The following is a 13,145-nucleotide window of genomic DNA, read 5'->3' on the forward strand; positions in this document are numbered from 1 at the left end:
TTTCGATTATCGAGGTGTCACCTTTGGCATATACAGTCTGAGTTTCTATAATTGTCTGATGCAGGAGTGAAAGGTGAAATATTTATTGGTCCACATGTTAAGCAGATCTTGACTTCACAAGGACTGGAAGGCAAACTGACTGATGTTGAGTGAAACGCCTGCCAGTCGTTTTGCCTTGTATTGAATAGTTTTATTCAAGAACTTGTTGAAAGGTTGATTGAAAATTACGGTAAAATGGAATAAAGAATGTCAGTTATGTTCCATTGCTTGCACCCCTCAACTGGAATTTTTCAAACAAACTGGGAGATGTTAATGAAGTTCATGGGGAGAGATTCAACTAGGACATAGTCAATGGAAAAGATGTGCTAAGGAAAGTGAAATGAAACTACTTTGGGCGACGACGATATCTGTTTCTTGGTTCGAAATGATCACGCTGATCACAAAAGATAAAGCCGTTCAAATGTACATTTTTATGGATTTTTTTTTTTCTTGATTAAGTTGAGGAGGGGTTCAACTTTTAACTTGTGACTTTTTACTTGTTATTTGCTTCTAGAAAAGGTTAATATGCTATTATGTGCAGAAATTTAAAAAAAATCAATAAATCTGATATAGTATTTTTGCATATTTACTTTTCGTTTATTTCTGGAAAACCAATTAATGCTGTTCAAAATCTAAGGCCATATTTGGAATCAACATATTAAAATCCACAGAAATACCAAGAAATGCAGATTATCAGAGCCATTTTGAAAATTTGTTACATAGTGTTGTGATTATAGTACGGTGTCTTTTTTTTGACAGATTTCGACTCAATGTTTTGCAACTGTTTGGTATACTTCAAAAGGCTTTTGTATATATATGTGCGTTAGCAGTACTATGAATAAGATTAGTTTTGTCTCAATATGTTTTGCTCAGCAAAAATTTATTGCAAAAGTTAAATTAGAGGTATTTTTATCTATCTTATTTATTCACTCTGTTTTTCTGTGTAATCTCAGTTTTTAATTTTATTTATTAGAGTTTTCCACAACGTTATTATTCGATTCTTTGTTGATAAAAAGTTATCTTTAATCTCTGGAAGCCACTTTTCACTAAAGCAGTAACTTCGTAATCATCCTTCAGTTTTCTTATAAGGATACTACCACCTTTCAATAGAACATAAATAGTTGTTTCTGAAGGAGCGAGATTCGGCTGTATGCCTAATTACAATGGCACAGCAGTTCTGTAAAATTTCATTGCTTTCCTTGGTTGCAAACTGATATACTGTCTTGATTTGTCCTGCATGCAGGAGGGCATCCGCCTTATGTTTCTCGTTTAGGGTAAGTTAGTATACGGTGGCAAATAATGCAAGAAAACAAAATTATAAAGCATGAGCCAAAAAAAAACTATACACATTTCAACCATCCACACTATCAAGAATTTGTCTAGTTATTCCTTGAACTTATTTAAACCACCCACTTCCATAGCAACAGATGGAAGTTTGTTCGAACAATCAACCCACCCGCTGGCTGAAGTTTCTATAGAATAAACGAGGAAGATATCTTTGAATAATTCGGAAGGTTAATTAGTACATTCTCGCATTAATTCTAAGGTGTAGTGACGACCCCCTTGATATGCTGATCCCGTCGAATGGGCGTTTGTACCGTCTATTTTACTTCCGACGTTGGGCAACCGCTGCGTAGTTGATCAGGTGTTAAATTTTTCTTGTTGTCTATGTACTCGCACGCTTGACCCAGAATTCAACTATGTTTCTATCGATAGCATCATTCCTGAAGATCTTAAGTTGTTTAAGAATATTCCTCACGATTTTTCTTCTGTGCTGTTAAAAACTTGAACCTGTTTATTTACAACGAACTTCGCTATCTGATTTCCATTTTGAGAACATACTACCCTTGCTCCATCTATCGGAATGTTTCGAAATTCTGTTGTTCCGAGGAAGGGGAGCGGAATACTGTTGTAAACAAGTTTTTTGTACTTTTTAAAATTTACTTTTTCGAGGAAGTAAATGTGAAAACAGAACTTTGAGTGATCTTTGTATCAGGAAGTAAGAACTCGTCAAATAGTTACAGTTAATTGTAATTTATTTATCTGTTTTAAAATGAGGCTGAAATTTGACCTAAACTTTCCATTTTTAATTTGCAACTTTAGAAATTTAAAGATAGGGGCATAATACTCAAAGCTGTTTAGTCTATAAACTGTATTATTCGTTTGCGCTCGCTGCTGAAATGACATAACCGTCGAAAGTTTTCAGTTTGTAAATAAATAGAAAAATATTTTTTGGAAGTAGTGCAGTACCTGGGAAAACTAATTTGTAACGGTTTAGTTCCGAATAAGAGGGCAGTACAAATTAAAAATACTTTTATTTTTCGCATCCTAGGTTAGAAATAAAGATGCGAATATTTTGAATATTTCATACCAATATAAGTTCTCCGCTCCCCCGGCAGCACTTTTGCGATTATGAACTATGACAAGGCCTCGGCGATAGCTTCTGCTAAATTCGTACGATTTATCAATTACCATGAGCTGCATTGATGAAAAAAAAGTTAGTTTGTGTCTTCATTTCCTTACACCATGATTGTTTGGAAATTAATATTCACACCAAGATTTTTCAAGGCTAAGGACAAATGGTATTAACTGGAAAGGTTATACCGGTTTTTGAATTTGTGTAGTAGAACCACTAAAGTATAGGTTAGTGCAATAGCATCAGTTTAATTCGTAGCCATCTACCAAAGTAGTTAAGTTGGCATCGTTTTAATTATATCTCATATTGTGAATACCTTCACAAAGAGCTGCCATGGTATTGTACTACCTCTAATAAGTAACACTTCACCAATGGAGAAGACTACTTATTCGAGGTATACAGTACCATGGCAACTCATTGTGACGGTATTCACAATATGAGATATAATTAAAACGATACCAATTTAACGACTTTGGTAGATGGCTACGAATTAAACTGATGCTATTGCACTAAACTATACGTTAGTTATTCTACCATGTAGCATGAGACCCTTGTCCTAAAATACTCTATAGTGTGGTAGAACTTGATTATTCAATAGTCTGTTGGGCAATATTTGATTATTCAGAGTTCAAGGTAAAATATGGCAAACTTAATATACTGCTCGGCAAAATTCATAAAACAAAATGCTTTTCATGAACATTTTATTGTGAACAGTGTCGCTGAAGGGGAATATTTGACATAATAGGCTTCCTGGGATGCAAATTCAGAGTATCACATAGAAATGGATCTACCACCTTAAAAAGCAGCACATTACGCAAATTATTCATGCCTAAAAAAACACGGGTTGCGACAAATCACTGAATTTCCGTTTTTTTTTTTTGCTTGCTCAGTGGGTTAGTCACTAGTACAATAAATAAATGATCTTTTTGGTAGTAAATGTCCATAATGCTGGTTAAAATGCATTACTAGTACACGCTCATCACGGTAGCAGGGCCAGGAGCTCTTCGCTTAGATGGTGAAATGATTAATATTAATTGGGATATTTACATAACTTTTATACATACAAATTACTATTCTTCTCTGATAGCAGGGTTATAATGATCATTAAAGGATGGTATAGATGTATTATTTATAATTATAAACGTAGAACAAAATTACGTCATTTTTTTTTTTTTAAAGACATTTACTTGGTCTTGGATGAGAGATCCACTCTGAGGAGTTGTCTGTCGCTAGTTTCTGTACATCAATTTCCATTTTTTGAAGTGCTTCGCATGAAAGTGCTGATCGATCATACGTGGAGCCGGTTCCGTTTTAAAATAATTTGGGGACTCGACCTCAGACTTTGGAGGGACGTGCCACTCACATCCATCCCAAATGTTTGGGACATTTATTTTACCTGTTATAATTTTTATTACCATTATAATACTCCCCGTGATGATGATGTTCAGCTGTTGTGCCATTTCTGTGGTCTTAGCCTGAGGGGAAGGTGGTTCTTGGTTGTTATCCATTTCAAGGTCCAGTATTCGGAACTGAATATTGGCTTCTGCAGGGAGGGAGATGCTGAGACCCAGATTTCTGCGGCATACAGGATTGCGGGATGTATTGAGGTCAATATGTATCTGCTGGTTGTTTTCCTATCGTGAAAGTAAAGTAGTTGCTGCTTCGGTCTTTATCGAAGATATTTGATCCGTTTTAGTGGGTGCTCGATGTGGACTGCGAATCTGAGCTTAGAATCAAAATATACCCCGCGGTCTTTGACTGGTAGCAGTGGGTATTGGCGACCCTCCAATTGTGGGTTGAATGACAGTAGGTTGGTTTTTCGGAGAGATTGCCATAACGGTTGATTTTATCTGGGTTTGAGGTACGATGGTATTTTAGTAAGTAGCTTATTATCATCTCCGTATATGAAGTACTCAGGATGCCAAGTTATCGTCGTTTAGATGATTCTTTGAGAATTGAGATGGCGCGCAGGTGGAGGTGGCGCTTTAGCTTAATGTGTCACGCATTGTCGTCTCGGTACCATGGAAGCAGTTTCAGGAGACAGAAATCATTACAAGAAGAGCTGACCAAGGTCGCCCGAGTTCTACGTCAACGAGAACAGACCGCTATCTGTCTCTAACTGCCAGACAGAATCCGATGTCCTGTCATTAACTGTCTCCTGAGGTTGCTGCGGCCACTTCAGGAAAAGTGAAAGCATTTCCAACCTGTGTTAAGAAGGCTCAATTCAAGTGGACTCTCCGCAAGGAAACCGGTGGTTTGTATCCCATTAACCCCAAACCACTACAGAGCTCATCGAAACTGATGCCATGACTTGGAGCCTGGAAAGCCGGGTACAGTTCTCTTCTCTTCTCTGAGTCCCGTTTAGCCTATAAACAGATTATAGACGTTATTTCATCTGGACACAACGAGGAATACGGTACTGTCCTTCCAACATCAAAGAAAGGGACATTTACTGTAGAGGCGGTGTTCTCGTTTGGGACGCAATAATGATCAAAGGCCGCACGCACCCTCTTAATGTTTTTGATAGAGTTACCGTAACTGCGCAGAGTACCGAGAACAGATCCTCAAACCCTATATGCTACTTTTTTTATGGGTGCGGTTGGCCCAGCTTTTCTTCTCATGCGCGACAGTGCCAATGTGTATAGAGCTCAAATAGCGGAGGAATATCTTGAAAGTGAAGATATCCAATGACTCCCGTAGCCAGCACGCTCATCACGTTTAAATCCGATCAAACATGTGTGGGACGCCCTTGAGCAACGCATTGCACGTCGACAGCCAATTCCTTGGTCACTTGGTGAGCTAAGATCTGCGCTGGAGGAAGAATGGGATTTGTTGCCACAGAATTTTATAGACACCCTTATATGGAAAATGGTTCACTGCTGCCAGGCCTGATTAGCTGTTGGAGGGGATCATACGTCATACCGATGTCATGTGATCATATTTTCGAGCATCTTTCATCAATTTCTGTAATGCGACCTTTTTAGTAATTCTTATACAACTCCTATAAATGTTCCTTATACCTGTTCGAAGTTTCTCGCTGTCTCCTCATTTCATCGTTATTCAATGGTACATTACTATATCAAATTTTACACCGCTTCATCTCAAGCTGCACGAGGTACTCCACATTTTCTACATGCTCTGTTAATTTTGTCGAGCAGTGTAGTTTGTCACACGTAATATTTATGGCATACTTAATATTTTGGGAATGCACTAATTAATTTTGAGCACCAAAAATGCCAGAATTTACTACTTCGCAGTAAATGTGATTCGGCTATTTTAGTTTAAAAGCTGTGTTTTTTACAGAAAAGAATTGTGAAAGTTCGCGAGAATTCAATGGAGAGTTCAGAACTGAGTATATGTATCATTAATCTTATATTCTTAAAGTTGAATTGAATAGATCATTTTGAAACGGCTTTTCAACTATTGTAAAGGCTTATTTCTTCTTGCTTTGCCTAGATGAGACTAAGACTCGTCAATTTTTTGAAATTTAATCTTCTGCCAACATGTGGTCATTTTCTGAAGTATTTCTTCATTTTCGTACACTTCCGTTGTCACGGTTATTTATTAAAATATGACTTTACCGTTTTGTTTTAAAAATAGACGTTATAATCAAGTTTTACCAAAACTAATTGTTTTTATTATAAATAAAAAAAAAACTAAATCATTAATGGAAGTAAAGCACAAGTCAAATTTTATATTTTATAAAATTTGATATTATATAAATCAAAAAATATAAAATTTTTATATTTTATAAAATTTGATTTGACTTGAAAAAATTAAAATATAGAGTCAGTATATTTTAAGCATCAGTATACTTCATGATTCATTATTAGCTGTAATAATGATAAAGGGCTAGAAGTCAAGAGAAGAATAAATTTCGGATGGATAGCATTCAGGAAATATAGTCGCATACTTGAGGAGAAATATCCCAATTTGTCTGAAACTTGAACTAATGTATACTCCCCACCATGAGTTATGGAAGTGAAACTTGAGCACTCACCAAAAGAATGGAAGAGAAGCTGAAAACTACACACCGAGGAATGGACCGAATTATATTAGGAATCAGACTGTTAGATAAGAAGAGAAACACATGGATTAAGCAGCAAACACAAATAAAGGACATTCTTATCAAAACTCAAGAACTAAAATCGGCTTGGGCAGGACACATAGCTCGAACACGTGATGACAGCTGGACTAAGAAAATAACACAATGGTACCCGAGGGGAGCTAAAAGAAAAGCTGCAAGACAACAACGGAGATGGACAGATGAAATTCACGAGTTCGTGGGTAGTAACTGGAAAGTTGTTGCAGAGGCCTTCGCCCTTTAGTGGATTGAAAATGGCCGATGATGATGCTTCATGAAAAATCAAGATAATCATTTTCAGTGACAAAACAGAAGAAACTGGAAAGTTGCTGGAGAGGCCCTCATACTTTAGTGGATTGAAAATGGCTGATGATGATGCTTCACGAAAAATCAGGATAATCATTTTCAATTCTCTTCTAGTTTACAATCTTATTGTAAAATTCAGTGTGTTCTTCGAGAAAGTAATGTAGTAGGTTTTCATAACGTCGATGATTATTTTTTGTTCATCACTTCTAAACTTTTTCACTATTTAAGATTTGAGAATCTTTCAGATGATGCCGTTAATCTGAAATTATTGGTGAAATTATTATTAACCAATCTATCGATGAAGTTTCTTGTTTTCAGAACTGGTGCTCAGCTGTTATTTTCAAGCACGGAGTAATTTTAAAGGAAACCATTTGATCCTTAGGTACATTTTTCTCATATAATTCCATTGTGAGTGAATTCTTCTTAAAATTTTGTGGTCATCGATGCTGTAATTAGCGGAATGTAATGTAATGTACAGTACTGTATATGTTAATTTCCGAGCGATCTTTCCGTTTGGAAGATTTCTTGCACAAATTTCCTTATTAGAATTTTCAAAACATCGTAAATAACAAAAACTGCTGCTTCCAGGTTTTCTATGAGTTGCTTCCGTCAATAATTAACATGAAACTGTAAAACTTCAAATTGAGTAAAGACAGTTGTAGAATAGATGTGCGGCAATTTGCCTTTATCGAGTGGGTGGTTGCTGGAACAAACTTCCATCTGTCGTTGAGGAAGTTGATAGCTTAAATAAATTCAAGGAAGGACTGGAAAAACTTTTGGAGCGAATGGATGAGTGAAACTTTTTTTTTTTTTTTTTTTTTAGGGCTGATGCTGTATAAACGTGCTTTCTTGCATCACATGCCTCTACCAGTGCTAACATGACCAGTTTTATAATTTGTACATTTTCACACAAAAAGAAGTACTTATCTATTTTTATATAACATTAATATATTTAGATCATTTTTTATCAAATCACTGAATTTTTAAAATAATCAATTAAATTATTCTTCAAATGGTAGGAGTCCGACAAGCAGTCGGTAATGTTCATAATATATTGCAGAAGTTTAGTATAAACCAACACTTGTGTTTGGGTTCGGAAAGTATGGCAGGAGGATTTTTCCTTAAAAAAATAGTTTCTTCCAAATAAAATTATTTAACTGAGAAAAATGAAATAAAGAAATGTTAATTAGAATGTGCTTAAACAATGTGTATGTTAAATGGAGAAGTTGGAAAGAATGAATTTTCTACTATCTGAATTAGCATTTTACCTTTCTAATAGAGAATCTGAGTTTGTGGAAACGGTTGTTACCATGGTGAGATTACTTGCAATTACAGTATCATTAAAATTGTCACATCCATTGATTGCCATTGGAGCTCGAGGAACAGGAACTTTATAGAGAAAAGCACACAGTGCTATCCACAGTGACACTGCAACTCCACTCAGAAATCCACAAATCGCTCCCTGAAAGAATAATGATTAATATTATTTCAATTCATGGAGTGTTAAGCATGTCAATAGTTACGTCACTTGACTTTGAATACATTGATAGAGTTGGAATAAGAACCCACGCGAAAATGAACGAGCGAATATCCGTAAAATAGTGAATTTGGGTTGAATTCCAGAAATGATTTAGAACAGAGGTACAATTGTGATTTTGTTCTGGTCCTGTCGGAATCCAATTAGGAAGTTTCAGTACTTGCGTAGTGGGAATTTATATATTATTACTTTATACAAAAAAATTTACGGATCTATTTTTAATTTTTTCTTTTTATTGCATTTGGCTTAGAACTTGAGCAATCATGATTTTATTTTCTTTTATGCCGCAAAAAATGTGACATCCCTTATACATGATATATTAATTATTTTCGTTGAAGCTGAATTAGCTTAAATAATTTGTTTTACTAAAAGTGCAGTTCCAATATTAGTTTTCTTTGCAAGTATACCAGTTAAATTTACACAGTATTCTGATATAACACAACTAATTTGCAATTTCTGCAGTTTTTTGATTACAATCGCGTCACTACTAACGATTATTTTTTGTTACCTTTTTTATAGTCTTATGTTTAAAGTTTACTGATCCTATGTTTATCTTCGATAACACTCAAATTTCTAGACAACGTCGTATATCTCTATTTGGAATTACTTAACTTGTAATTTTTTTGGGCAAAGCACATAGCAAATATTGCTTCCTCTGAGTTTTCTTTCTTTTTTGAAGAAAGATTGTAGATTAGTGAAGTAGTGGCCGAGTGCTAAATGTGACTTTAAAATTAATTTTCAATTATAAAAATTTTAAAAACAGTGAACAATCCTCGTCTAAGGAAACAAAATTCGTTCTGACAGCCAGTTGCCTAAGGTCTATCAATAACTGTGCAAACATACTTTCTACTGCTGTAAGTTCTTTATGATCAACCGCAAATACTGAAGTTTTCCGTGAAGATCAGCAGATGTTATTGAAAACTATTCCTGGCAGAGAGAATTAGACACTACTCATCATAATGAAAAAGAACGTGCCTACTAACTTGGCTGCTGAAGGAGAAAGTAACTTTGGCCATCTTTTAAAATCTGAATTTTTCTATTTAGATAGAATGAAGCCATACTTACCTTAGTGTTAGCTGCAGGGAAGAACATACCTAGACAGAACATCGCCAGTAAAGGTCCTCCGATCACACCAAAAACGCTTAAGGACACCTAAGAAGAGGCAAATTCACGTTTAGTTTTTTTATGAGAATATTGCACGTCTTTCTGTTTTAGAGAAATAATAGATATGCACTTATTCAACACTTCACTGCAGTACTACTTTTAAACATTTATATCGTTCTAAAATGTGAGAGTCGTGATGAACTGAAAATTCTCTAACAGGCAAAAATTATCTACGCTTAAAATTTCAACTGTATTCGTAAGTAAAATGTTTATTTCAGAATTATATTAATTCCTAGAAGATAAAATGTAGGAAACATGAGTTTCCATTATCATACCTATACGTTTCCTATTGTCAATTAATTGTGTATAGTATATCTAAAAAAATTACTTGACGCATATGTACATGTACTTATCACAACATCGAACTAGAAGCAGTGGCGGACTGGTCAGGGACGGCCTGCCCGATGGCAAGTTGGTCCCCTTGCAATAACAGACGATATGTTAAAAATGTTAATGACCTTTTAGTAGCTTGAAAATATAATATTTGTGGGTGGCCCCCCCTTTGTCTCCTGGCAACCAATATTTTTAGACACAGGCCGCCACTGACTAGAAGCATGATGTCTCGGTTAAGAAATCTGTGGCAATCGAAACAGGAGTTACTGAAATTTTTCCTATAAACCAGATCAGCCATTTATGTAATATGATTACAGCAAACAGGTTAATGCTAACAACTTGGTCGAAATAATACAGCTGCAAATAAGGACTGTCTCGTTGGGATGAAGAAATTTGGTCTGCTTTAGCGTTGGAATTCCTCGCAGGGATACAAATAACTATTGAGTGAACAATATCCTTGTCCCCGAGAAAGCGGGTTCCCCACACCTTCTCCATCGATGATTTCCAAACTTTTTGAATGGTAGATAGGTAAAATTCCAACGAAAGTTTCGGTAGAGTGTCCCACATAACTTATAGTTTCTCTGTTACTTTGAAATATAGCGATACCTAACACATCCATTTATTATTATTTTTTATTTTTTCGGATAAACGCAACTCAAATCATGAACCGGCATCAGTGTGTGTGGGACAATGACTGGAAATCACTACAGTACAGGGTAATCTCAATGAAGCAAATCTGAGTATAAAATTTCTTAATCGCATGAACTTGACGTTTGATTCTTTCTGATATATAAAGCTGTGGTCTTGAAGTGCCGTCAGGACTAGCTCACAGCACTACAATCGCTGTTTTATATTCCCCTCCCTCTTTGGAAAAGGCCTGAAGTCGAATAACTGACTTAGAAACAAAATTTTTCTACCAGATCGGCTTGCTGGTAAAATGTGTTACATTCATTTCTATTTTTCCATTCTTTTTTTTTTTGTGGACGGACACCATCATTATCTTCATTTTAACTTTTTTCCTTTTACAACTGACCATTCTTTGAAATGGACTGGAAACTCGACAGCCACATGAAATCGAGCTGCAGTTTGACCCATCCTTGATTAAAAGAAAAAAAAAACTGACCAGGCTTTTACAGCAAGAAATTTAGTTTACTTCATGAACAACTATGTTTCCTAATAATTTAACTTTGGACGCTTTACACACGTTCCAGTACCCATTAAACACTTTTCCAAATCTTAAGAAACTGCTTTCGGAAGAAAGATCATAAACCGATTTAAAATTCTCATAATTTATTTCTATTCATGATCTTGGAAAAATAAATTTGGAAACTTCTAAGGCAATATTTTGTTTTTTTTTTTCAAAGAGAATGCACAGTAAATTAAATTTACTCAAATTATTAATTACTAATTATTTATTTTCGTATGATTTAGTAATTTAAAATATGGACATTGTCATACTCGCAAATCAAACAATAATAATTAAGGACTAGCAGAGACTGATTGGTTGCAATTTCTCACGGGTGTCTTTGTTTAAGTGAGTCTAAAAAAATACAATTATTGTAAGTCCAATAAACAGTACAGTACCTGAAGGATCCCTCCCAGTTGTTCCACCAGGGCTACTAGCACGATGCTGCTGATCCCATAGGACAAGGCTGGGAATAAAGAAATTTGTTGTTGATCATCTTTAAAAAGAAACGAAAAGAACTGTAAGTTCCAACAGAATACAAGATGGCATTTTCTTACCTAGGATCTTAGCTATGCGGGTTGCCCACAGTTCAGATATATCTGGTGAGATGTATGACTTCACGAGATCTTCTAATGTTACAGCAGCTAGAGAATTCACGCCTGATGAAACTGTACTGAAAGGAGTAAAGTTCAGTAATATCAAGTAAAACTATTTGGAAAATTAAGGAAAGAAAATCTCATTCTGCTTCTTCTGTAACTTATTAGTTTTATTTCAGTTTTTTATTGTATTTCTAATATCACTGGCGTTTCCAGGATAAGTTTACTTCCAGTGACCTAATTCAACTGTTAATAAAACTAACATTGGTCTTTAGCGATAATTTACAATTGCAACAGGAAACATTTGAATCGAGTATTTGAAATATTTAAATGATATTTATGCAACGGATCCGCGTATATCACTTAATATATATCCTTTTATGTTAAAATTACACTAAAAATTTTCGATAAGTGAAAATGTAATTAAAGAATTTTAATGAAATTATTTTTACCTGATGGCGCCACTAAATATCCCTGCTACAAATATTCCCGGAAGACATTTCAAATAGCCAAGTGCGTCCATCACGTACAATGGTAAAAGCTGGCAGTAGAAATAAATCAATCGATATAATAACGATAATAAACAAAATTCTAAAATTACAAGAGAATATTTCACGTTAAAGGCTTCTGTACACATGTGTTGTACTACGCAATAACTTCTAAGGTTCATTCGATTTTACTGTGGTTAGTTTTTGTTAGGCATTACTGCCTTTTTAATGCATTATTCGAAATGGATAAAATAACAGAATTTACAATATTTTTTGTAATTAACGAGCTGAACTATCATAACGGCAAAATGCATAATAACTGTTGATAACATCCATCTTTTTATACAGATGCATATCTAAACTCTGTTCACTCTAATACTCACATAAACAGACATGTCAGCAAGTAAAGCTCTTATTAGTCAGTTGCTAAAGAATACAGTGCTTTTTCGATAACTGACCAGAGTAACTCGATAACGCATTTTTTTTTTTTTTTTTATATCAAGATCAGAGTGAACATCGCAAAATGCCATCATACAAATTAAAGTGTGAAAACAAGACTGATTGAGAGACGCACAGGTTCTTAAAATTTTAAGATATGGTAGTGTTCTTAGAAGAAATTCTGTTTTGTTATTTTATTATTATTTGGCGAGAGAGAAAAAACTTGAAAGAATTAAATCTCCCATATAAAATCTATTTATAATGAAATCAGCTATTCGAAAGGACCAAAAGAGTTGTATGAATAACAGAGTGGAGTGGCGAAACTATCTTACTGTTCGGTCAGCTACTGCGGCGGAGGAGGAGGAAGGCGGTCTGGTATGGTTATAAGAGTGCACGGGCAGGGGCGTTCTACAATCTAGTCGGATGGGGGGTCCAGAATTTTTAGTTTCACTTCTGTTGGGATACTCAATTTATAGAGATATTCTGTATTGGCCTTGGATTTTTGAGAAAATGGCAGAAAGTATGGTATTCTTAAATATAATTAAGAAGTTAAAATGG

General features: G+C 35.0%; 1 protein-coding gene across 1 annotated transcript in view; it reads right to left on the bottom strand.

Moving 5' to 3' along the window:
* The window catches only part of LOC150088111 (sodium-coupled monocarboxylate transporter 1-like), a 55,353-nt gene that overhangs the window by 19,088 nt on the left and 23,120 nt on the right, over positions 1-13,145 (bottom strand). Inside the window, exons 8-13 of the mRNA XM_090370026.1 lie at positions 12,114-12,202; positions 11,623-11,738; positions 11,464-11,531; positions 9,448-9,534; positions 8,114-8,307; positions 3,871-4,030 (exon numbers count right to left, since the gene is read on the bottom strand). Of these exons, the coding sequence (XP_090226152.1) occupies positions 3,871-4,030; positions 8,114-8,307; positions 9,448-9,534; positions 11,464-11,531; positions 11,623-11,738; positions 12,114-12,202 (714 nt within the window). The remainder of the gene's footprint in view (positions 1-3,870; positions 4,031-8,113; positions 8,308-9,447; positions 9,535-11,463; positions 11,532-11,622; positions 11,739-12,113; positions 12,203-13,145) is intronic.

This window comes from Mastigoproctus giganteus, chromosome 3, assembly GCF_048544385.1.
Source record: "Mastigoproctus giganteus isolate SK-2022 chromosome 3, ASM4854438v1, whole genome shotgun sequence".
In the NCBI taxonomy this organism is placed as follows: domain Eukaryota; kingdom Metazoa; phylum Arthropoda; class Arachnida; order Uropygi; family Thelyphonidae; genus Mastigoproctus; species Mastigoproctus giganteus.